At 37.7% G+C, this 27,709-nt stretch overlaps 1 protein-coding gene across 1 annotated transcript in view; it reads left to right on the top strand.

Moving 5' to 3' along the window:
• The window catches only part of LOC135205767 (galactoside alpha-(1,2)-fucosyltransferase 2-like), a 48,003-nt gene extending 24,590 nt beyond the window's left edge, over positions 1 to 23,413 (top strand). Inside the window, exons 2-10 of the mRNA XM_064236908.1 lie at positions 5,815 to 5,904; positions 8,521 to 8,969; positions 12,866 to 13,109; positions 13,853 to 13,969; positions 14,526 to 14,611; positions 15,057 to 15,167; positions 16,094 to 16,256; positions 20,815 to 20,956; positions 23,274 to 23,413. Coding sequence (XP_064092978.1) covers positions 5,841 to 5,904; positions 8,521 to 8,969; positions 12,866 to 13,109; positions 13,853 to 13,969; positions 14,526 to 14,611; positions 15,057 to 15,167; positions 16,094 to 16,256; positions 20,815 to 20,956; positions 23,274 to 23,337 — 1,440 coding nt within the window. The 5' untranslated portion in view covers positions 5,815 to 5,840 and the 3' untranslated portion in view covers positions 23,338 to 23,413. The remainder of the gene's footprint in view (positions 1 to 5,814; positions 5,905 to 8,520; positions 8,970 to 12,865; positions 13,110 to 13,852; positions 13,970 to 14,525; positions 14,612 to 15,056; positions 15,168 to 16,093; positions 16,257 to 20,814; positions 20,957 to 23,273) is intronic.
• Positions 23,414 to 27,709: the final 4,296 nt, after the last annotated feature.

Raw genomic sequence — 27,709 nt, 5'->3', positions numbered from 1 at the left:
CTGCTTGCTCTTTCTGATATTTTTAGTTCCATGATATTTTCTGTTATTCCTTCTATCTGTTTCCATGCCTGAATTATCATGTAGCGTTCTCTTCTCCTTTCTAGACTATATAATTTTAAGGATTGTAGTCTTTCCCAGTAGTCTAGGTCCTTAACTTCTTCTATTCTAGCTGTAAAGGACCTTTGTACACTCTCTATTTGTGCAATATCCTTTTGATAGTGTGGGTACCATATCACATGCAATATTCAAGTGGACTACGAACATATGTTTTATAAAGCATAATCATGTGTTCAGCTTTTCTTGTTTTGAAGTGCCGTAACAACATTCCCATTTTTGCTTTACATTTTGCCAACAGAATGGCTATTTGATCATTGCATAACATGTTCCTATTCATCATCACACCAAGGTCTTTAACTGCTTCCTTATTTGTGATTGTCTCATTATTAGGTCCCCTATATGCATATAGCTTTCCTTCTCTGTCTCCATAATTTATTGATTCAAATTTATCAGAGTTAAATACCATCCTATTTACCTCTGCCCAATCATATACTTTGTTAAGGTCTCTTTGTAGAGCGTTCCTATCTTCATCACAAGTAATTTCTCTACTTATTCTTGTGTCATCAGCGAAACTACTCACTACCGAATCCTTAACATTACTGTCTATGTCTTCAATCATAATAACAAACAATATTGCAGCTAGCACCGTACCTTGTGGCACACCGAATATTACCTTGGTTTCATCCGATTTCTCATCGTTTGCAATAACTATCTGTTTTCTGTTGTGTAAAAATTCTTTTAACCATCTTCTACTTTTATCTACGATATTGTGTTTTCTAATTTTCTTTGCTAATATATTATGGTCTACTTTGTCAAAAGCTTTTGCAAAGTCTAGATAAACCACATCTGTTTCATTTCCGCTTTTCATATTTTTGAATATGTTCTCACGGTGGACTAACAGTTGGGTTTGTGTACTTTTTCCGGGTACGAAACCGTGTTGTCCTATATTAAACAAATTATTTTTTATTAAATGTTTCATAATATTTTTCTTCATTACCCTTTCATACACTTTCATAATATGTGATGTTAGACTCACAGGCCTATAATTACTTGCCTCTAGTCTTGATCCACTTTTGAAAGTAGGGGTGATATATGCTAATTTGTGCTCATCATAAATCTTGCCTGTATCTACACTTTGTCTTAATAATATTGCAAGTGGCTTTGCGATAGAATGAACTACTTTCTTTAACAAAATAGCAGGGACTCCATCCGGCCCTGCAGCAGCTCCATTTTTAATTTCATTAATTGCCTGCACAATATCAGCTTCATTAATTTCTATGTCAGCTAAATATTCACTATTTTCGTCCCTTACTTCTATATCATTATCTTCATTATCTATTCTAGGGGTGAATTCTCTCTTATATCGTTCTGCCAGTATGTTGCAAATTTCCTTTTTTTCATTCGTTAATCTCCCTTCAATTCTCAGAGGGCCTATTTCTATTCTTCTTTTATTCATCTTCTTCGCATATGAGTATAATAGTTATAACAGAGAGTTATAAATAAAAAGAAACTGTAATCTACTATAACATTGCTCGGGACTGTCAACATGTATGTTAGGGACAATTGCTATTATCGATTACATTATGAAATGGTTCATGGGTGCAGCAGTTACGCTGGTAACAGGCCTTTGTAATGTTTACATTTAGCTTGGAGTTTTCACCTACACTTTCATTAACATACTCCAGCGAATACAGTTACTGTGGTTAACTGCGGTGTTGAAGTCGAATAATCAAAATACCTTAATTTCTTAATAGATATACATTTATCTTATTTCAAGTGATGTATGAATTACAGATACAAAATACATCAAAATGGAGAGTTTTGTTAGTTTGATATGCAGCATATGATAGTAACATTCATAATTGCAGTAATATGTGTGACACTGTCTGTGATAGTGTTAAAGAAAACTTTTAGTTTTCATAGCCTCATGGGATACTAATTCAAATATTGCTGCTTTTTAAGCGCGAACTGGTTGTCTCTCTGTGATTTACGTTTTGGATTTCCTGTTTCCTGTATATTTACTGATTCACTCAATATGTTGTGTGACTAGACTCTGTTTTTTTCATCTGTCCATCCGCCTGTGATGTTTTTGTATGGCAACACTGCGTCCCGGGCTTTAGATAGTTACGCTATTTGTAAGTTTTAGGTAAATAAAAGGATATCTGGGTGTACATTTGCAACTGAAAAGTGTTTTAATAATTTACGGTATGCGAATTACACCGTTAATATTCGAAATAGGATATTATTATAATCGTTGAATGTCAGCTGAATGTAACTATCTAAAGCCCGGGACGCAGTGTTGCCATACAAAAACACCACAGGCGGATGGACAGATGAAAAAAAAAAACAGAGTATAGTTAGTGGCTATTGTTATATTCAATAATGATTAATTTTGTATATGATATTTCATTAAAAAAGTGGGGGGGGGGGGAGGCATGGCCAAAATCTGGGAGAGCAGCTGCCCCTCCATACCGCTCCCCCATCCCCCAGTAGAATCGTCACTGTATGGAAGAGAAGGTTTAGATCGGTACAACAACAAAGTTTTAATAGGATGCATCATATATCTTGTGAGACGGGACTTGCGATAAATCTGTGAAAAACAGGATGACAAAGGGATAAAACACTACTGGATGGAGAAAGGATTAATGAGGTTGAATTTAAATATACAGACTAACCTGAGTTGGAGCTTAGTAAAAGAACACAATAGGCAAATCGAACAATGGGTAATCTGAATAAAATTTGGAAATCAACTAGACTGAACAGTTACGAAAAATAACGTTATACATCAGTTAAGTATATATATGATTTGTATAATAATCTACACGGTTAAGAATCATGGTATGACAATGAAACATTATCCAAAAGACTTTGTCGATTTGAGAATACTCCAACAACACTTGTCATTGTCAGCTGGGCTCCTGTGAGCACCGTAAAAGTTGAAGGGCCCAGACCTAGCACACTTTGATAAGAATTATAAACGGGAACTGGCAATGGGTGGGGATTTGTGGACGTGAAACACAAGAAGACAAAATTGGTATAATTTCACGCATGCTCTTACGAAAAAAACAGCCTCTATTCTTTCACCATCTATAGGAACATTTTTTACTCATATTTCCTGATTCCAGTTAGTTTCCCCAATCTGCACTAAATCGACTGCAAACATCAACCGATCCACACTCCATTCACAACCCACATACCCCCACAGCCATTAAATGTCTTTTCTCTGGGTTCTTGCAACAAGATATTCAACATCCAGAAGGTATCTGTCTTACTTTCTCAATCAGAAGCCTACCGAAAATCTTCCAAATCACACTAAGTAGCAGTGTACATGTAAGTTTTACATCTGATCCTATCAGTTTTACCCTTATCAATTCCGCCGGAACCTTTCCTTTCCCAGACATACCTTACAGACCCCAGTCAGCTGGTCAGTAGCACTATTACCAGAATGCTGCAGCATATCACAAGTAAAGCCCTTGAAAAAAAGTATATCCCAGTTTTACCAGACCACTGAGCTGATTAACAGCTCTCCTAGCGTTGGCCCGAAGGATCAGATATTTTCATGTGGCAAGGAACCAATTGGTCACCTAGCAACGGGACCTACAGCTCATTGTGGGATCCGAACCGCATCGAGAAATGAATTTCTATTACCAGAAATAAATTCCTCTAATTCCTTGTTGGCTAAGTGAGGAATCAAACCCAGACCTTGAGATCGATGGTCGAGCACATAACCGATTCATCCAGGTGTCTTTCAATTCATCAACTTCTTAATTTTATCTTAATAACTTTCATCTTGACTTACTGGGATGATGTTGCAGACAGCTCATTGATTTTCTTAGTGGTATCACCCGTCCAAGCACAGACTGAGCCTAGCATTTCTCACCTTGCAAGATTGAACGACCAACCTTGTGGGGAACATGTGTTTTATACGATCAGAGTTATCTTTCTGCACTTAATCATTAAAAACTTATTAAAGTATTGAAAGTCATTTAACACTTGAGCACGAACGGTATTTGCATTATTGCTTCAGTGTGATTTTATCAGATGTACAAATCTTCTCAAGAGTTTTTATGCAAACTACCTAGTTGATACATTTGTAAATATGATAAGGATATATATATATATATGATTATATATTATATATATATATATATATATATATATATATATATATATATCTCGAATTTTAACGAGTTACATTAAATCTGATGTAATTCAGGGATTACAGAATAAAAATGAGACTAATTGACAAATAGTGCTCTCGCATAAAAAATACTGTTTAGCATGAATTTCTCCACACTTGCGCATACATTTTCTGCAATTCGACCAGGAGACGGAAAATTGGACTACATAGATACCTTTGCCTCAGCAAACTAGCAGGACAGTGCCATGATGTGGCCTTCGGCTGGTGCACATGGAGCTATAGGCTGCTCCTAGGACTATATAATACTCTCTGCTTCGTTCGTTATAGTGGGTGTGTGCTGTTCTTCTCTATTTAATCGTGTTCTTGGACGTTCAACATGCATAAGTGACCGATTTATATATTCATGGACTCTCTCTCTCTCTCAAGTAGGTTTGTGCTATTTTTCTTTTTTTTTTCACTGCGTTTTGGACGTGCAACGTAAATTCGTGACCGATGTAGAGTCCAACTGTTCGTGTGTATTGCCGTCTGTGATCAAAGATATGAGAACTTTAAGCATATGACTAATTTGCTCAATGCATCTTATTTATTCATTTGCACTAATTAAATAAATGAATTCGATAACTGAATACAAAAATTGTTGATAAAGTTATGGAGCTACTTCACTTACACGTAGTACTAAAAATCGTGAGTATCACTATTTAAAAATATGAAGAAAAATTATATACGTTTACTAAACATATTATCTATGCACGTGAAAAGTATTAGAGACATAAATGATTCGATCAAGCATTTACTGCTCAAGGCGTGCAAGCATAAAGCTATATAGTCCTTGGGAAAATCTGTGGAGAGCGGCGGTTACCAAGGGATTCCAGTTCACTTTCAGATAAAAACCAATTCTCAAAACCACCTCCTACAGCAACGGTAAGACAAATCGGAAAGGTCAAGAATGGGGCCAGTGACTGTAAGTGATGGCGAGGCAGATTTTAATAAGTTTACAATTCCTTTCACAAGTTCACAACTGCACCGTTTCTCTCGTTGGAGGGCCTTAAGCCCCCAGACCCAAGATATACCTTGCTTAGACCTAGACCGTGCCTTAGCCTTGACGCCATCGAGAAATACGTCAAGAATACTTGGATATTACCCTTTCTTGCTTTAAATATAAGAGAGCGGATCTATGGTCAGTTTTATTATTTATTTTACTTATTTCTTCGCTGATTGTGCTACACTTCCTGTCTAAAGTGGAGAGAGAGAGAGAGACCGGAACTATGGGTCAGCTTTATTATTTTTTTATTTATTTCTTAGCTGATTGTCCTACACTTTCCATTTAAAGAGAGAGAGAGAGAGAGAGAGAGAGAGAGAGAGAGAGAGAGAGAGAGAGAGAGAGAGAGATTTTCAGAGAGATGATGGAGAGAGGAGAGAGAAGAGAATTCATTAAAATATTAAGGTATTTGAAATTTTGTGGTAAAAGATAGAAACCAAAAACTGGCCTGACATAAACTACAAGGTGAAGGTGGAAAAAATGATAAAACTGGTTCTCGCCATGAAACGTAGTATATATTTATCATCATCTTGTCTGAATGAAATGCAGTTCATTTAAATGTTTGTTTCCCTTCCAGAAAGCGGGTAGCCTCCTGCCAAAGTAATGTGGATCCGGATTCAACACAGGACTATCCTCTATACACTGACCATCGGTCTCATAACTTATTGTAAGTTTGCAACAATTATATTAGCCATAATGCAGGGTGTCCATAAAGTCCCAGTACCATTCTGAGCAATAAATACCCGTAATGGTACTGGGACTTTATGGACACCCTGTGGAACTCACTTGTTACAGTAAAATGGTTGGTAAGAGAGAGAGAGAGAGAGAGAGAGAGAGAGAGAGAGAGAGAGAGAGAGAGAGAAAGTCACTGCGAAAACTGAAAATAGAGTGGACACAAGTGTATATTACCATCTCTAATTAAAGAGACCCGCCATTAGTCTCAGGGTCTATAACTGTAGCTACGAAAGGTTGAGACTTTCCTACAATTAACGGCTCTGACACGTCTCCCATCTTGCTATAGGAAGCATTTAATCCTAATCCAAAAATGTTCAACATTTTCAGGATTAACCTCCTCGAGGTTTAGGTTCATCCTGAGAGTGGACATATACGAGCGTACTGTCAGGCTATTTGCTTTTATTCACAACAGGTTTTGTTTTAAAGTAATATATGCCATGGAAATGCCTGCTTACGTTAACGTATGTACTTATTCACATAGAAAGTTATGTATATATATATATATAATAATATATATATAATTATATTAGTATATATATATATATATATATATATATATATATAGATATATATATATATATATTATATAATATATATATATATACAATATAACAACACCGTATCGTGCGGGTTACCGAGTTATTAATGACAGTAATAAAAATAATAATAACAGTACTTATACCGTAAGAATAAAGGACAAAGTTACATACTGTGTACGCTCCACTTATTTCCTACCGTAGGGGGATAGTGCTGTAAGCACGCCACACGTGGCGCACTGTAGATATAACTATAAGGTGTTTACAGCATCCCTTCTTCCCCTAGCCACACTTACCTTCTATACCCTTTTACTTGACGTTAATTCACGCTTGGTAGCTAAATTTGGAATTATTTTTACATGAATTCACTTTACCGAGGTTGGCGCTAAGAGCAGAAAGCGTTCGAGTTGTCAGCAAGCCCTATTATCAGGTTTTTTTTTTTTTTTTTTTTTCTTTTTTAGTTGATGCATGCACAAAATCATTGACTGGATGATTGGCTAGTATAAAAAATGGACCTTGTGTGTGAATACTTATGTATTTTTTACGATAAATATTAACCAAGAGGGTGCAAGATTTTTCACCTTAGAGCATTTTTTAATTATATAAAATATAAAAAGGATTAAGAAAAACATTCGGTTTTGTACAAGAAAATGGAAGAAGTATACAATAATTCTATGGCATAAAAAAGGCAATTTCCTCTGGGACTGGCCTTCAGAGTTGGGACAGGTGTCCTGAATTGATGCGTATACTGGACCAGCCAAGAAATTAACAAGTATTGCTTATTTTCTTTAGTTACTCTTTGTTTATTTTAACTGCCTTCGAACACCTTGTGCTGAATGGGATTAATGACCTGGATTTTGAAAATATTCAATGGAATTGTAATTTTTTTCCCTTAAAGAATGTAGCAAACAGAGGTTTATACGATTCTACGTATAGCCTATGATCCATAGTTGAATACAACAGGCGAGGAATCACATTTTAAAATAAATCAAGGTAAATATCCCAATATAAGGGCCTTTTTCTTAATTCCTGAGTGATAAATCATATGGAGTTGCTTGGTCCCATTACAGTATAACAACAAGGTGTATAATCCTTAGCAACCTTTAAGAATCTGATGCAATATAACTAAAAATGGAAATAGTTATTATTCTAAATCACTGCCCATATATATTTTTGATTCCATACTGCACAAATGTTCGAGGGAGAGTTTTTTCATAAAATTCCTTAAATTAAATGCTAAACACCTTGCACTATGTTGTTTATATTCCCTTGTTCATAGGCAGTATTGACATTTAATTTTACGATTTGCATCCCACGGTAGCATATATATATATATATATATATATATATATATATATATATATATATATATAATACATACACACACACACACACATATATATATATATATATATATATATATATAGTATATATATATATGTCTATATGTGTGTGTATATATATATATATATATATAATATATATATATATATATATATATATAATCATCAAATGGAAGAGGACACACAAAGATGTGCTAGCCGTCTTTATTCCAACGTTTCGTAATTGTCCATTTAATGATATCGTCTGAGCTGTTAGAATGGAAACTAAAATTCCTTGTAGAATTGTCAAAACTAAAACTAAACATTACTAGTAATTTTAGCTATCAACTTAACAGCCCAGATGATGTTATCAAATGGACAAATACGAAACGTTGGAATAAAGACGGCTTGCACTTCTGTCTCCTCTTCCCTTTATGGATTGACTCCTGACTCCTTACACTATATATATATATATATATATATATATATATATATATATATATATATATATACACACTTTCTCTCCTGTTGTATCTTCGTCTGAATTCACTTAAGTACATTATTCTGTTGTGTGGTAAATTATTATAGGCTCGACTGACGCATTCTTACAGTCATTCCCCTCGAGAGCGGATGTTTATCTTGAATGATCAAAAGATGACAACCCCTCATCATTGCTTTGCCATTTTTCAGGGCTCACTGACTGGAGCACGAGTTGGTTTCTGCGCAAGAGCCCCCTCCTCCTCCTCCAGAAGCAAACAAACTGGAGTGATCAGTCACATCTCCCCAACCACGATGACATGATGATGATGATGACCGCTCTGCAGCAACAAATACCAGAAGGCGGGAATTCTTCTTCTTCGAATAACGGCCAGGAATTAGCTGCCCAGAGCGGAGACAATCCAGTTGTGGCAGAGGCGGATGGGTCATACCTCGGAGTTGATAAAGATGGCTACGAGGAGCTGGAAGCACCAAAGGAAAACTACGAAATGGACGGACAGAATGTGTCTCGCGTCGAGGACCTGGTCAACGTCATCACAAAACTAGCCAGGATGAAGGGTAGAAGCGGCTTAAAAAACTTGATAAGGAAGGCTTTGGGAAGTCTGCCTCGTCTTCCGGAGATATCGCCACACCTTGCTGAGGTAAACTGGCATTAATCTAGATCAGGGTTGCCAGATGCTTTTGGCTAAAAGTAGCACAAACACTCTTGAAAAGTCGCGAATTTCAGGTAAAAGTAGCCCAATTTATCATGTATATATATATATATATATATTATATATATATATATATATATATCTCTATATATATAATATAATATATTATAATATATAGGATAATATATATCTATATATATATATATAATAATATATATACCATTGTGAATATAATACAAATTACTATTTATCAGTCTATATATGTGTATTGTATGCACACACATTTATATAGCATAATAAAGTTACTACTTACATTTTAGTGGTTAATCCTAGCTAAATGGTACACGTTTCTTTTTTCAAAACTTAAGTCAATTTCTCTTTTCAAAACTGAAGGAATTTTGTTTTCAAAAATATTTTATTCCCTTTTTAACCAAACATGAATTGTTCCTTTTCAAAACTAAAGTACACTTCATCCTTTCAAAATCAATAACTTTCTTGAAAAATTAGGACACTTCTTTTTCGCACCTAAAGTAAATTTCTTCCTTTAAAGCACATACTACTCTCTTCCAAATCTAACTAGAATACCAAGTCATTCAGTAGGCTTTCCACATTATCATCATCTTTCTCATACTTATTGATTGAGGAGTCATATTTCAGCATGGAACTTTTGGGTTCAAACGTTGAACAGCATTTGCCATTCAATTCCAGGGTGGTCTTTATTCTCAATATTGAGGTTAAAAGCTCTAAGCCCATTCGATTTCTCAACTTGGTTTTAACTCATGTAGCTCTAGAGAAAACCTTTTCAACTAGAGCATTACTTACTGGAAGGCTGTAGACGTTTATTGCAAATTCTGATATATCCTTTAAAACTAATTCACCTCCTGCGTTGGTTACATCAATTGCCTTTGTCCAAAACTCAGTTCCTGATGTTGTGACTTTCACATTGAAAATATTACTCCAGTCTAGGTTCAACAAATTTCGCTACTGACTCTCAATATCTGCTAGCTTAGACTGATCATCAGCTAATTCTAGAAGTAATAATCAGAAAATAGGGGTAGTGTCAGCTGTAGATTATTATTATTTTTTATTTTTTTTTTTGCTCTATCACAGTCCTCCAATTCGACTGGGTGGTATTTATAGTGTGGGGTTCCGGGTTGCATCCTGCCTCCTTAGGAGTCCATCACTTTTCTTACTATGTGCGCCGTTTCTAGGCTCACACTCTTTTGCATGAGTCCTGGAGCTACTTCAGCCTCTAGTTTTTCTAGATTCCTTTTCAGGGACCTTGGGATCGTGCCTAGTGCTCCTATGATTATGGGTACAATTTCCACTGGCATATCCCATATCCTTCTTATTTCTATTTTCAGATCTTGATACTTATCCATTTTTTCCCTCTCTCTCTTCAACTCTGGTGTCCCATGGTATTGCGACATCAATGAGTGATACTTTCTTCTTGACTTTATCAATCAACGTCACGTCTGGTCTATTTGCACGTATCACCCTATCTGTTCTGATACCATAGTCCCAGAGGATCTTTGTCTGATCGTTTTCTATCACTCCCTCAGGTTGGTGCTCGTACCTCTTATTACTGCAAGGTAGCTGATGTTTCTTGCACAGGCTCCAGTGTAGGGCTTTTGCCACTGAATCATGCCTCTTTTTGTACTGGTTCTGTGCAAGTGCCGGGCATTCGCTTGCTATGTGGTTTATGGTCTCATTTTTCGTATTGCACTTCCTACATATGGGAGAGATGTTATTTCCGTCTCTCGTATTTTGAACATATCTGGTTCTTAGGGCCTGATCTAGTGCCGCTGTTATCATTCCTTCAGTTTCTTTCTTTAGCTCTCCCCTCTGTATCCATTGCCATGTGTCATCGCTAGTTCTTTAGTTTGTCTCATGTATTGTCCGTGCATTGGTTTGTTGTGCCAGTCCTCTGTTCTGTTTGTCATTCTCCTGTCTCTGTATATTTCTGGGTCTTCGTCTACTTTTATTAGTCCTTCTTCCCATGCACTCTTTAGCCCCTCGTCTTCACTGGTTTTCAGATATTGCCCCAGTGCTCTGTTCTCGATGTTGACGCAGTCCTCTATACTTAGTAGTCCTCTCCCTCCTTCCTTTCGTGTTATGTATAGTCTGTCCGTATTTGCTCTTGGGTGTAGTGCTTTGTGTATTGTCATATGTTTCCTGGTTTTCTGATCTATGCTGCGGAGTTCTGCCTTCGTCCATTCCACTATTCCTGCGCTGTATCTGATTACTGGCACTGCCCATGTGTTTAGGGCTTTTATCATATTTCCGGCGTTGAGTTTTGACTAGAGTATCGCCTTGAGTCTCTGCATATATTCTTTCCTGATCGTGTTCTTCATCTCGGTGTTTTATATCCCCTCCTTCCATTATTCCCAGGTATTTGTATCCCATCTCATCTATGTGTTTGATGTTGCTCCCATCTGGTAGCTTTATCCCTTCAGTTCTCGTTACTTTGCCTTTTTGTATGTTGACTAAGGCGCACTTTTCTATTCCAAACTCCATCCTGATGTCCCCAGATACAATCCTTACAGTCTGGATTAGGGTATCTATTTCCTTGATGCTCTTACCATACAGCTTGATGTCGTCAGATGGTTGATTCTGTTGCCTCTTTTCTTGAGTTGGTACCCGGCATCCATCTTCTGTAGTACTTTTGTCATGGGAATCATATTATTATTATTATTATTATATACAAAATGAATGGAAGTAGCCCAAAGAGTCGCAAGTAGCAGACTGTGAAATCTGGTCGCCCAAGGTGTAAAAAGTAGCCCAATTTGTGGTTTGTAGTCCAATCTGGCAACCCTGATCTACATGCCTAGATCACGTTTTCGCATTAGATTAAGATCTTAAAACTGCTGTAGTACGTCTATGTATATGATTAAAATTGTTCGAGTAGTAGTATAGAGAGACGAGTAACTACATAGTTAAAGAGTAGATGAATAAAGTTTTGCTTATCTGTCGTCATTTCAAAGGAAGCTTCATTGTAAACCGTAATGATGCAATTTTAAATTATTTGTTTGTTTTGTTTGTATGGTGTTTTTACGTTGCCTGGAACCAGTGGTTATTCAGCAACGGGACCAACGGCTTCACGTGATTTCCGAACCGCGTCGAGAGTGAACTTCTCTACCGCTAGAAATATACATCCCTCACCCCTCAGTGGAACGCCCGAGAATCGAACTCGCGGCCAACGAGGTGGCACGTCAACACTATACCAACCACGCCACTGAGGTGTTGTCACTTTAAATGAGCCCTTAAACATATTCTCCTATTCCACAATTTTACCCTTCATAAGCAAGTGCACGATCTCAATCGAGCAAAACGCATCAGCAGGCTTGAATATATATCACTGTTCCTCCTAAGCCAAGATCTATAAAGACAAGTGTTGCCACGGTCTATCCAGTCCCCCTTCAAGTGGAACACCACCTTCATCAATATTAAAATACTGTCTACAAAACATTTTAGTTCCTCGTTGGACGAGTGGTTTTCGCGCTCGGCTACCAGACTAGTGGTCCGAAGTTCGATTCTCGACTCGGTCAACGCGGAATCAGAGGAATTTATTTCTGTTGATAGAAAATCATTTCTTGACCCAATATGGTTGGGATCCCACAATAAGCTGTATGTCCCGTTTCTAGGTGACCAATTGGCTCCTAGCCACGTAAAAATACGTAAAAACATCCAATCATTCGGGCCATCCCTAGGAGAGCTGTTCATCAGATCAGTGGTCTGGTAAAACTTAAGATATACTTGTCCCGCTTCCAAACCAATGACCATCCTCCTAAGGCAAGATTTACGAAGACAAATGTTGTCACGGTCTATCCAGTAAACCTTCAGCAACACTAGAATATTATCTACAACACCATATTTATCCACAGGAGGCAAGCCGAACGCTGACGACGGCGGTGCCCCCTGCAGCTAGAATCACGTACAACGACACCTGGCGAGGCCTGCGCCTACCGGTGATTACCTGCTCGCCACTCGGGAGGCTGGGCAACAACATGGGCGAATATGCAACGTTGTTTGCCCTCCGTCACATCTACAACGTAACGGTGGTCGTTCTCGATACTATGAAGGAGCGACTGAGAGATTTCCGTCACCTGTCTCTTCCAGATTTCCCGGGCAAGTATAGTGAGCGCGGTTTTTTAAACTTGGGTCTAATAGTCGGTATTATACGACACTAGAATATCAATATTATTTCTAATGTATACTTAGTTAAAATTGGCAATATTCTTGACATGATGCATACTTACTTAAAGGGGGTAATGTTGTTGATAAGTGTACGACATTGAGAAAATAAGACAATATTACTATAGAAGAGTCACATCAACCTGCATTTGATGTTTAGGCCAGTCCCTTACGACGCTCCTGATTGGTTGTTGATAAACCAATCACAGGGCTGGAAACTCTCAGTCTCTCTAGAGAGAGTTCACATAGGCAGGATGTATGTTCCACCTTTCCTGAGGTATACTTTTGAAAGACGTATCCCTCAGGAGAGGTGAAACATAGATCCTACCCATGTGAACTCTCGAGAGAGACCGGGAGTTTCCAGCACTGTGATTGGATTATCAACAGCCAATCAGGAGCGTCGTAAGGGACTGGCCTAGACATCAAATGCACGGTTGATGTGAATTTTCTATAGTAACGTGTACCTATTTTAATATGTTATTTCATTAAAAAAAAACCGCGAAAATGTTATTTGCAACATTTATGAGGTATAATGGTAATGTGCATTTAATTAAAACTGTAAACATTACTTCCGATGTACCAATTATAAAGGAATGTCGCTGGTGGCCACATAGGGAAGGGGATGAGTGTAAGTTCACAAACAACCTTAGTCCCATAACGCTTTCCTCTTCCGGCAGGAACCTTCCACAAATCCGAGTGGAAGGGAATGGGCAATTTCGGGAGTCTGTACAACTACGCCCCCATTGAACTAGCAGCTTCCGGTCTCTTCGGTCCAGGAAAGTTTGTCTTGCGAGGTCAGTTTCTCTACAGTGTTGGTTTTCTATCAGGGAGAACTGCCCTGGCTTGACTCCTCAGGCTGATCAGTAAACCCTGTTGAGTCATAAATCAAATTAACATCACGATGGCCATCAAAATAAAGTTAGATTTCACATTCGACTGAACTTAAGAGATTTTATAAGCCTATATTTGTGTTATATTTCAACGTCTAAATGTTATATGAATATCACAATGAATAATCATCTTTGTCGAGTTAAATTTCTGATTAATACCGGATAAATGTCACACTAAGATCACCAAGGTTTCGAATATGGCATCTCATTTTTAATGCCATTAAGATGACCATAGCTCGCCTTACTAAAAGATAAAACTTAATCAATGTATTATGAACACTGAATGTTGCTAGGCCTATTCAGATTCTGATCAAAATGTTAATGGTGCATCTGGGGAAATAAATAAACAACTGACTTTCCTGAGGCATTAAAATCGCAAATGTCGAACTGAAGCGAACAAAACATCTGCCAAACACTTTGGCGTCAAAATTCACCCGTCTTTTGTTTCTCTTTCCGTCAGAGTACGCCTTTGAAATTCAGTTATTTCACAAGTTCAAGAAAGAGCTGAAACGAGAATTCACTTTCCCTGATGAGATTAACACGAAGGTAAAAGCGACGGAGTTTTTTTTGGCTTGTCTCTCGTTTCTCTATCTGGGTATGGCTGACCAATTTCCTTGGACACACTATGGGAGCACACCACCTATCGAGTGGAATGAATGTCATTAGTCATCGATCAGACCATTTCTTTTAGCATTAATTATAAGGAATCATGTAGTTATCGATAATTCTGCGTATATTTACGCATTAGCTACCTACCGATCTTTCATAGTAGATTATAAACCTCGCTCATAGCGAGACCCACCAATTAACACTTAAAATGCCACCTTTCAGTCTAAAAAATATTACCCAGTACCGCTTGCAAATTTCACTCATTCTTGATCATTTTATTAAGCGGGGGAAAATAGATATATTTCCCGCAATTGTCACTCATCATTATGAAATCCAAAAACTTGTTATTAAAGGAAAAAAGTAGCATTTTGGATATTCCCAGGTGCGAGAATTTTTCGACACTCTCCGTAAGAACGCGAGTGATGCCAGTCATACGGATCCAGTGTTCGTTGGTTTCCACATCAGGAGGACCGACTACCTCAAACATGCAAAGGTGAGGTTCTCTACTACTCTACTACTACTACTACTGCTGCTGCTGCTGCTGGGCATTTGAATCTATTTCTCTGCTGACTTATTCCTCAATCATTCATTTAGTTTTGTTATAAATCGCACCTATTCACCGACAAAATTAGTACTATCTTATCAACTTCTGTAACGAAGCTCTTCCTATCAGGATTCTAAAGTACAGATTGACATAGAGGAGCGTTTACATCAATTTGAATAATAGATATTACTAAAAAAAAATCATGAATGACTACCTTCCTACGAGTGAAACATTGAAGCAGTTTTTGAAATATTCAGTGTCTGAGTTCCAAAACATAGTTTCTTTGTTGTGATCTAATAGCATTCTGCGAATTCAAAGGCCCCCTAAGAAGCTATTTCATCCCAGGACCCAGGAGTTGCTATAACAGCGGAATTATAGAGGTTGCCCAAGTCAAATTTTAGGAGCCCTTTTACTCACATTATCAGGATGAACCTTAAAATTTTAGATTGGAACCGCGTGGTTTCCACTAAAGGCCCCCATACAATGAACGATTGTCTGAACGACTGTCTGTATCGTTCGCAAAAACACTGTTTATGGGTGTCTGAATGCAAAAGTGGGCGGAGCTTCGTGCCTGAACGAACGATCTCGGCGGGAATGTGTCACGACCAGCTTGCTGGCTTGCGACTAAAGTCTGTCATACACAGATCGTTCAATGTATGGGTTTGTCTGCCGCGCGTCTCTTCTAGAGATGATGCCTTGTCTTCTCGAGACAAAATCTTTGTTCAGACTGAAATCGGTGCGGAGATCGTTCATACTGTATGAATAGTGTGTGTGTGTGTGTGTGGGTCGATAACGACAATCGTTCAGACAGTCGATCAGTGTACGGGGGCCTTAAGGGAGAACAAACTAAAAAGCCCCGATCTCATTCTTGGCAGATGATGTTTGGGGCCAAACTTCCCGACAGCCTGTACTTCGACCGCGCCTTGGATCACTACAGAGCGAAGTTCCCGGGAAAAGTGGTGTTCGTCGCAGCGTCCGACGACCAAGACTTCCTCAAAGGGGCGTTTACCAAACATCCAGACGTCCGGCTCTCTCCAGGTAAACCTGAAGAGCGATGGAGCGAACGCAACATCGCCTTCGTGAGTTTCATAGTCTTGAAGATGAAGGATAAGAAAATTGATTCTCACCTGTCTATTGATACGATTCCTACTGTGGTAGATTCACATCAACCGTGCATTTGATGTCTAGGCCAATCCCTTACGACGCTCCTGATTGGCTGTTGATAAGCCAATCACAGGGCTGGAAACTCTTGGTCTCTCGACCTACGTGAACTCTCGAGAGAGACAGAGTTTCCGGCCCTGTGATTGGCTTATCAACAGCCAATCAGGAGCGTCGTACGGGATTTGATGTGAATCTACTATAGCAGGTTGAAAGAACAAGAGACGGACAAATATTTGTAAGATTTTCAGATAGGAAAAACTTAGATAAAGCAAAACAGAGATTCAGGATATCAGCAATATATCAGTAAATGAGGATGTGTTAACTGAAACCCAAAATTAAAGGCAGTATAAGTTCCGAAGGACGAAGATGACATTGTCAATAACATTATAATGATTTGTTTGTTTGTATGGTGTTTGAACGTTGCATGGAACCAGTGGTTATTCAGCAACGGGACCGACGGATTTACGTGACTTCCGAACCACGTCGAGAGTGAACTTCTATCACCAGAAATACACATTTCTCACACCTCAATGGTATGCCCGAGAATCGAACTCGCGGCCACCGAGGTGGTACGTCAACACCATACCGACTGAGGCGCTAACATTACAATGGAAAATCCATGGACAGTTATTCACATTTCTGAAGACGACGACCTGAAAATTGTAAAGGAAATGAAAGCCAAAGATGACCAAAAATGAACACCATTATCATCAAAGGCACACCACTAATACGAAAGGCTATCTCTTTGATAAAACTGACAAGTTGTGTACGATGCCTAGCCTCTGCAGTGTGCGCGACTGTTACGTGCCTTGTCAACGCTATAAATGTCAGGAACTTGGTCATAGTGCAACAAATAAAAAAAAAAAGACCAGATTTGCCCTAAATGCGGCGACAATCGAGACTGAACATAAAATATGTGATGGCAATAAGTCCACGATAGTATATAAAGAACAAGTATCAAGTACGAGAAATAATATGGATCATGGCTTTGACTGATAATCTTCTGTGTAATTTAATAAACATACAGTCAGTAGGAAATAAAACCAGCAATATTAGAAATCTTATAAATGATCACAATCTACATATTGCATAAAAAGGAGGCTTGGCTAAGCAATAATGCTAGTGATTATTCAAAAATAAACGAAATGACGCCAAGGTCTTACAACTTTTACCACGTACCGAAAGAAAATAAAAAGGTGGTGGAATGGGAATCTTTGTAAAAAAAAAAAAAAAGTATACAAAGCCTCAATAATGAACCAAAATATGTTCAATGCATTCAAATATATCAGCACTAAAATTACGTACATAAATAAACACATACAAATTATAACAGTTTACAAACCACAAGCACAAGTAAGAGATCGTTCTTAGAATAATTCAGTGATTGGAGAAGCAAATCCACAGTTATGTAAATGTACATATATTCAAATTTTTAAATATATGTATATTTACATAACTGTGGATTTGCTTCTCCATTTGAAGACTCTTGCTACTATGAGGATTTTTTTAATTCAGTGATTCCTAAACCTGTCAGCAGATAACAAAGAGACACTGATTTGTGGTGACTTCAAGCTGCACTCGGAAGATAATGAGGACAATTATGTCAAAGAATTTATAGAGTTACTTGAAAGCCACGACCTTGTAAGTGTTGTGAAGAGACCGACATCATTACTGAACCATACCATTGATTTTGTGATACAAAACAAAAACAATGAGATTGTGAGTGACAAAAAAGTTGAGCCTGAATGCGTGATATCTCCAATACATAAATTAGTCACATTTATTACAAATATACTGAAAGGCTATGCAATGAACCATCTATTACTTACAGAGACATAACCAACTTGAAAGCTGATGAATTTATTGTTGAGAGCATAAAGAAAATAAGAGTAACATGCCAGGAGTGCAGGTGTCATTTGAAAAATACCTTGACAGGTGTCCAGGCAGCGTAAGCTGTTTTACAGACTACAACAAAAGTATATAGGCATCAAACTACAACGATAAATGTCCAGAAGTGACAAGTAAATACCAAATGGTTTAACAGTGGATTATATGAAGCTGAGAAAAATGGAAGATCTGTGAAAAAGATCGAAAAAATCAAGAAGTAATGCAAATTGGACACTGTATAAAACAGCCAGAAATCAGTACAACGACTTGATTATGAAACCCAAGAAAATATATTACAATAAAATGTTCAGTGAAGACAAAAATCATAACTACTTCAAAGAAAAAATTGAAAAAATCTGTCGTAGTTTAGAAATGGAGGTCCCTTCTGATCTCCCAGTGATCATTATGATTAACAGCAAATTCAGTAAGTTTGAAGAACTGAACATGAATTACTTTGAAAAAAAAGACGAGAAAAATGAAAAACACATATTGGGAAAATGATCAGTTTCCTCTAAGTCACTGAAAAGAAGCAAAAACCTTTAATCAGTTGCGGGAGTTTATTCCGAAATTGTCCAAATAAGTTGAACACAGGCATCCTTCCCATATAGTGAAAAGCTTGCTTGTATAAAACGGGCTCACAAAGGAAAAGGTGATAAAGAAAACCTTAGCTTCAATAGGCCAATATCGAACCTACCGTACTTATCAAAACTTATAGAAACTGTAGTTCACGGACAAACATGGAAACATTTGAAACATCTCAACATTATACCCGATGATCAGTCCGCTTACAGAAAAGAAAGAAAAAAAAACTTAACAGAAGCTACATTGTGCGCAATTACAAATGATATGATAAAAATTATGGCAAGTGGAAAATGTGGTAACCTGGTTATGCTCGACCTAATTAGGTTGACACAGTTGGCCGCAGTCTGCTGCTTCAAGACCTGAAAGCAGTAGCCATTGAGGATGATGTACTCAAATGGTACAAAAACTACTTAGAAAACAGGAAGGTTACAGTGGTTATATCAAATGTGATATCAGAAAAGAGAGGCCCAACTAGAGGAGTGCCGCAAGGCAGCTTCCTGGGTTCATTGCCATTTGGCATTTACTCAGTTGAATTACCTAGAATTCTAAACAAGCACAAGGTTAGGTATAAATTGTATGCTGAAGATACTCAGTTCTATTTTCCTCTCGAAACGGTAGAAGACACCATTAGTAAAATTAATGCAGTAATGAAAGATATAAAAAAATTGGACGTCGGCGAAGAAACTAAAACTCAATGAATACAAAACTGAGTGTATGCTATTTGGATCTGAAAGTGCGCTACAAAAATATGAACCCTTCAAAAGAAGAACCATTGGCCCGTCATCCATAAACATTGTAGCAGTGGTGAGGAGCTTAGAGGTATTTATTGGTAATAATTTACCGATGAAAAATCATATATTACATATTGTAAAAACCTGTAACTATCATATCAGAAACACTGCATTTATTGGAAAATATTTAAACGAAAATACTCTGAAAACAGCCATTTGTAACCAAATACCCTCGCGGCTTGACTACTGCAACGATTATGTACTACGGTCTCCCTAATTATACCTACTTAGAAAATTGCAAGGAATACAAAGAGCCCTCCGATTAATAAAAGGATTACGTTACCGTGACAGAATAACCTTAGCACTAATTGGGCTACATTGGCTCCCTGTAAAAGCAAGAATAGAATACGAAATGCTTCTTACAGTCATTAATGCACTAAAATATGGTGAGCCAACATATGATCTGAGAAACTGCTTAAGCTTCTTTAGACCTGAAATGAATATTGTGATCAGACTTGCAAGTGGAGCATATAGGCTATTTGAACCTACAACAAATTGTAAGTCAGGTGAGAGAGCATATGAACATCGCGCACAAACACTATACAACAAAATATTCCGCCTTAAGTGAAGATCACACAAGAAGAAAGCATAATTTAAAAAAGAACTAAAGACTCTCCTATTCTGCAGGAGCTACGATACTGAAGAGTAAAACACTAAAAAAGAAATATAAAATATAAGAAACAACTTATTTAGAAAACGCACAAGGGCCCGCCAGAGTGGGAATCATCCCTGTGGAGGGTTGTAGCTACATAAAACTAAACAAAGTAAACAAAGTAAACAGGGAAGTTCAGCGCTAAACACATCCCATAGATCTGGGGGATGAGACTAGCAAGTTTCGTACAAAGGAAAGGGTTACTGGGAATATTATAACTCGCCAACATTAAAACAAAGAATTCATTTCAGTAAATCTCAGGCGATATTTCAACAATAATTCTACTGCCTCCTGCAGATACACAATTTGTTTAATAATTACTTCATTGGTAAGCATCACAACTTTCGCATACCCACAATTCGCTAGACTCAGCAGGATCGGATGGATGTCACTGGTCTTCAATTTCAGTCATCGGTGACGTCATTTTCATTCTCATATTTGACACCACTTTACCACTGGCAGAGCGGTCAAATTTTGGCTCAGCCGTTAGTTCAGACCTCTCATTGCACCATCGTTTTGACAGGTACGTCGTCGACATTCGACATGGCTCTATTGTCTTCCTGCAACCACAGCATAGTAACCATGGGCAGCTACGGTTTCTGGACAGGCTTTCTGGCAGGAGGAGAAGTTGTCTACCCGGAAGTCAAACTACGAAGAGAATACAGGTGGGATAAGTAAAGGAAAATGCAGTGAATTATGTTCCTGGCGGTTAGCTAGCTATCTGCCTGTGTTGGATTGAAGTCAAAGTAAGGTTCCACTTCAATTCCCCTAAATAAAAGCCACAATCTTGTTTTCAAAAAGCCTTTCAGGACATGCACCAGCGACAATCGACTAGCTGCCAGGTACTATACTCGTTTTTTTTTCAACTGTCCACCTGCGTGTGGTGTTTGGGTATGGTAACACTGCGTCCCGGGCTTTATAATAATGATAATATTAATAATATCCTCTATTTCAGCTCAGGGAATATACAAAATACAGACAGTAACATACACAATCTAGATATATGAGACAGCATGATAAAAAAATTAATACTCGGCACTTATCCACAAAATATCTGAGGTAGCATAAAAGATAATCATAATACTGGTAATAACAGTAGTAATATTGGTGAGAGAAAAAAATGCATTGAGAGTTATAACAGTTAGTGCACAAATTATATTACTTAAATTTCAACTAGAGACCTTGGGCGTTACAGTAGTCAGGTCCAGAGGGCTAAATACGAAAATTGAATGTAAAAAAAACTTTAACATGATAGTAATCACAGTAATAATGAAAGTGTAAAATATCAGCAATAAATATAATAATGACAAAATCTGCAGATGACATCTTGCCAATACAGAGATTGAGTCCTTTAGGGGACAAAGGCCTCATTTTCCCATCTTTCCCACAATTTAGATCTACTTCTTGCTTCACTCCTTAGGATGCTTTATATGAGCGAGTTGCTGCTGTTTCTCACTCGGGTTACCAGACTGGACATTGTTCGCCTTACAATGATTTTTAAATTGTCCAGGTGATTTTCTATGAACATCTGCGTGGCGGAGTGGTAGCGAGGAGTGTTTGTGAGGCGTCTCAGAATGTCATTGTGCACAGCAGTGATACGTCTCATGGTCTTTCGGGTATAGTTCGTCCAAGGAAACACCCATAAATACTGTACCAGTACGAGCGGAAGAGCAGCAGTTTCACGTCTCGGTGACAGAAGGCAAACCACCTTGCAATCATGTTGCCACTTGCCAGTTGCACATAGTTTACGACGCCTCTGTTTAATGCCTGCTGTATCTTTTAAGTCGTCGGTGATAATGTGACCCAGATACGGAAATTCGTGCACAAATTCCAGCCGATGGTTTCCGAGGAAAATTTGTGGTTCTGCAATATGCTTAAGCGATCTCGGGAGTAGCGACATGCACTGGGTCTTGGTTTCGTTGTAGATTATATCAAATTCCTCTGCATATTGGCGGCAAGTGTCGATGAGTCGTTGGAGACCTTGCACTGATGGGGAAATCAGAACCATATCGTCGGCATAACAGAGGTTGTTTATAGTTGTTTCATTGGCAGTGCATCTGATTGGGAGTGAGTTCAGTTTGACATTCAAGGCATCTGTGTACGTATTAAACAGGTATGGAGAGAGAATGCCCCCTTGCCGAAGCCCGTTTAGGGAGCCGAAGGTGTACGATAATACGTTACCCCATTTGACACAGAATTGCTGTCTGGAGAACCAGCAATGTAAAATGCCAATTAGATATAGGGGTGTGCCCCTTTTATGCAGCTTCAGGTAATTTACTCTGTCAAATGCTTTTCTCACATCTACAAAACAAAGGAAAACAGGAGAGGCTGATGATAGGTAGTAGTTCAGCAATTCTTTCAGTATGTAGATGCAGGTGTCGGTTGAGTGGTTTGCTTTAAACCCGAACTGGTTGTCAGTGGTGTGTAGAAAGGGGAGAAGTCTCACTAGGAGAACCGACTCAAGTATCTTCGATGCGATCGTTGTGACTGCAATCGGCCGGTAGTTGCCAAGGTCAGCTGCATCCTTTAGCTTGTTTTTGATTAATGGTATCAAGTGAACTAAGAGTAGGGAGTCTGGAAGAAACTGGTGAATTATGCACGCTTTAGATAGTTACATTTAGGTTGCATTCAACAATAATAACAGCATCCTATTTCGAATATTAACGGTGTAATTCGCATACAGTAAATTATTAAAACACTTTTCAGTTGCATGTACACCCAGATATCCTTTCATTTACCTAAAACTTACACATAGCGTAACTATCTAAAGCCCGGGACGCGGTGTTACCACACGCAAACACCACAGGCGGGTGGACAGATGGAAAAAACGGTATAATTAATTGTTTGGCGACAACAGAGATGCAATGAAATTGTAACTTTACGCTAACACATAAACGGTGCATTATTTTAAATGATTATGTGACTTTACACTAACACTTGAACAATCCATTATCTCTAATGATTCTATCATATTTCCTACAGGTTCTCTCGAGCAATGTACGAGAAGATTGGACTTGAGTCTTTCACACCACTGCCGGTCGAATAAGAAAATTGATTACCTGAATTTTGACGTCCTATGCAAGACTGAATTTTTTAAAAATTGAATAAAAGTCGTGTTTTACTGGATCTGTTTTCTTGCGACCCCTGTCTGGATACAAGCAAACTTCTGGATGTATACGGAGACCTTATGGGTGCATGTACTTTAGGGATATTCACCTGGATACAGGTACACACACTTGCAGATAGAGTGCACAATCTTTTAAATACGACAAGACACTTTTCCTAGCACATCTCTCTTATTGCATACTCTTCATTCCCAGATTCAGATGAGCCGTGTAAATTTTGCAGCACATTTCTATAATGGAGTATAAATGAGAGGTGTGGCATATTCATTAAGTTGATGGTACCGTCAAGAAGGAGTTTGATACACTGTTGCATTTTGACGCTATATGGTGCCAGAGTACTGGCTAGGCCTAGACACTGGCACGCTTTCCAGTATCTTGATGTGGCTTGCTGCCGAGTTTGGTGAAGCCGCTCCATCGTTGTTTTGCAACCAAAATAAGTTAGGTAAAACGAAAATGTAGTACAGTAAAATTAGGATTTTTTTTTCTTTTACCTGTGTACAGGAAAATGTAATAGTCGGTAATTAAGCACTAGCATAGATCGAACCTCCATATGCTCCCTTGCATGTCCTTATTTAATCATTATATTTAGATCTTCACCCTCGCAAAATTATGCTCCCTTGCATGTCCCTATTTAATCATTATATTCAAATCTTCACTTTATGCAAAATTATGCTCCCCTGCATGTCCCTATTTAATCATTATATTTAGATCTTCACTCGCAAAATTATGCTCCTTACATGTCCCTATTTAATCATAATATCTAGAACTTCACTTTTGCAAAACTTTATGTTGAAAACAAACCAACAAAAGGAAAACATTTTTATTCAGCTATTTAACAAAACATACAAAACGCAAATATTCTTGCTTTATATTGTTCCAGTAAGTTACTGGAATAACGACGTTTGAGCATTACCGTATTATAGTCACCAAACCATTTCATTTGTTGGAATAAATGAAGAACGTGCAAAATAAATGCATCTAATGATCTTGCACCAAATTTCATAGATATAAAAATGTTTCTCTTAGATATGTAGTACAATAGCACGAAAAAAAAAAATCTTATAATAACGGTCACAAATGCGTCTTTGGATGGTCTTAAAAAAATAAAACATACCAATATACTAAGGAGGTACGATCTGCTCACGTGCCATAATATGACGTGATACATTTTCCTGTACATATTTAATGAAATAAAACCATTAAAAAACGCAGTATACGAATGCTTTTTATTTACCTCATGATCAGCACCTTCTAGATGGAATAAGATCTTGAGCACCTTTGCTTGCTCAAGAAACGCCTATCTTATTACGTTCCCCACCGACGACGACCTGAATGATATGCCATTATAGGTAGTACGGATAATTAGCTACCCCTCCTATTTAGTTTCAACATAAGATAGGCCTGTAACATGTAGGTTTGCTGTTTTCATAGCCAAAAAATCGGATGCAGGCTTATTCGGACCGTGGCTGATTCGGATCAGATTAGGACCGTAAGTCTTGGCTGATTCGGACCTTTGTTATGGGTGATTTGGACCCGTACTAATAATTCTATATTATAGCAATGATATTAGGGAAACCTTTGATGAACTTTCAGGCAAGGTGGGTGTTATTGGGCCAGTTAAAGAGTTTATGGATTATGTTGACCTAACGTGGTTACAGAGTCAGGTGTGGAAAATGGAGAACTGGTCTGTGTTTGGGCGCAGTATTAGGTCAAACAACCATGTGGAGGGGTGGGATCATAAGCTGAACAAAAAAGTAACCTCGCATCTTATTCACTTATATCTTTAATACACTTAGAGGAAAAGGAAATACCGAATCAGGTGAATTAGGCTTGTTAAAGAGGGCAAATTAAAGAGGCATCAGAGAAAGCAGGTCAAAGAACTACGAGGGCGTGTCATGGAACCGTGGGAGGACTATAACGAAAGGAAAATGACAACCGGTCAACTACTGAAGAAATGTGCACACATACATACTATGCGCCAGTGTAAATAAAGGGGCTATTTCGGGTGAATTTGGTCTTTATTTTTACATGAACTATTAAAAAAATTAGAGCAATATGTAACTGTACGAAATAAATGGTCCTAGAAAGGTGAGCGGAGCGGAGTGGAGTGGATTTCCATTGCTTCTCCGATATATTTTCATAATAGACTTTGGAATGATTATGGATTACAAACATTGAAACAATATTAAAAAACAATGTCACATATGTAAATACATATTAGCAGTGGCGGCTCGTCAGCAGGCACTGTGGAACTGCAGCACCCTTATTTCATAATATATGTACACAAAATTATGTATATATACATGAATATGAGAAATTAAGTATAGATTATCAATATTCCTTTAAACATTATTACCATTCTCTTGTTTTTGTATATATATAAAAAATAATTGAAACATATGTGGAACTGCTGGTGCCTCAGCAGTTCTTATTTTGCTAGTAGGGTGATAATGTAGCCAGCTCGCACGTAAGGGTGATGGGAGAACTGCCCTCTCGATCAGAGTTAGTCTAGCTGTTGGAGGACGGTGTAATTTGGAATTCGTCAATGTGACCGACGAGGACATGATGGTGGGTTATTAAATAAGCAAATAAATGAGTCACTTTAATGGAGAATGTGGGAGATACAGCAGTACAGAGTACCTTCGGCAATCAACTTGCCGGTTACACTACTTTCAAAAGCGGCGTCATGCCACACACATCATAACGCAAGAATTATGGGTAAAAACAAATGACTGCACCCAAGCGTATAATCAACATTATCAATGCATCATAAATAAAAGTTTAATATTCTAACACCCCCTCATAAACTTTTATCCTCATCAATCTGCAAATTACTACACACCAAACAAATATATGCATCATGGTAATAAAAAACAAACTCAATACCCAAAAACCATGGAAGTTTCCCTAAATCTTTCATCTTAAATCTATGATATAATACACGTTTAGTGTCAAACAGAGCTTTCTCATTACTACTGGCAATGATCATATCATCAACCCAAACCAAAATAATTACATGAAAGTTATGTCTTTTATTGACATACACACAATGATCACTTAATGACTGCTCAAAATGATTTTGAATTAAGAAATCATGGAGCATATTTTCCAATTTCTGCCCGATTGCTTTAAACCATACAGAGATTTATTCAGTTTCCAAACCAATTGTTCATTATTACTACCAGTTTCATTGTAACCTTCAGGCTGTTGAACAAATATTTCACAATCAATATCAGAATTAAGGTAGGCAGTTTTAAAAACCATACAATGCACAATTAAATCATGTTGTACTGCCAATTGCATAAGCATTCTAATTGAGGTCATACGCACAGTAGGAGAAAAAGTATCAGTATAATCAACAACTTCAATTTGAGAATACCCTTTTGCAACATTGTGAGCTTTATATTGCTCTTCACCATTTAACCCTTCTTTAATGGCATATACCCATCGTCCACCTACAATACAACGGTTGTTTGGTAAACTACACAATTCATAAGTATTGTTATCTCTTAAAGATTGAATCTCATCATCCATTGCAGCTTTCCATTTGTGAGCCACATGTGAATTTAATGCCTCTCTATAGCTTTCAGGAATTTCAGTTACTTTACAACAATAATGAACAGAATAACCCAGTAATTCAACCTTATCAGGATCAACATATTCTTCAAGATATTTGGGAGCAGTTCGCTCCCTACTTGGATAACGGGACTCACCTTCCCTTTCAGTTTCAGTCAAATCTGCATTAATTTCACTATGCTCATCTTCAACAAGGATAGGTTTAGAAACAGGATCACTTTGATTCTCATTATCAGAATCCGATTCACTATCTTCTGATTCACCATCTTCCTTAAGACATTGGGATTTATCAAAATTGAATTTATCAGTAAAATGTACTAACCTAACCTTTCTCAAACTGTCAGTTCCTGGATAATATACAAGATAAGCAGGACTGCATGAATCATAGCCAACAAATATTCCCTTTTCACATCTTGGGTCAAGCTTAGCTTTCTTTTCTACATAAGCATAACGCAAGGAACCAAAAATATGCATATTTTCAAGTTTAGGCTTCTTAGACATTAACACTTCATATGGGGTTTTATCTAGTCTAGAATTGTAGCACCTATTCCTTATATAAACAGCTGCCCTAACAGCATAATTCCACATGAATTTTGGTAGCTTTGCTTCAATTAAGAGACATCTAGCCATTTCAAACAATGTACGCCACATTCTCTTAGCAGTATCCATTTTGGTGTGGTGAATTTGGTGAAGAAATTCTGTTTAATCTTATTACTT

This window comes from Macrobrachium nipponense, chromosome 24, assembly GCF_015104395.2.
Source record: "Macrobrachium nipponense isolate FS-2020 chromosome 24, ASM1510439v2, whole genome shotgun sequence".
In the NCBI taxonomy this organism is placed as follows: Eukaryota; Metazoa; Arthropoda; class Malacostraca; order Decapoda; family Palaemonidae; genus Macrobrachium; species Macrobrachium nipponense.
Note: the sequence above shows the minus strand (reverse complement) of the source record. Positions and strands in the feature narration are given on the sequence as shown.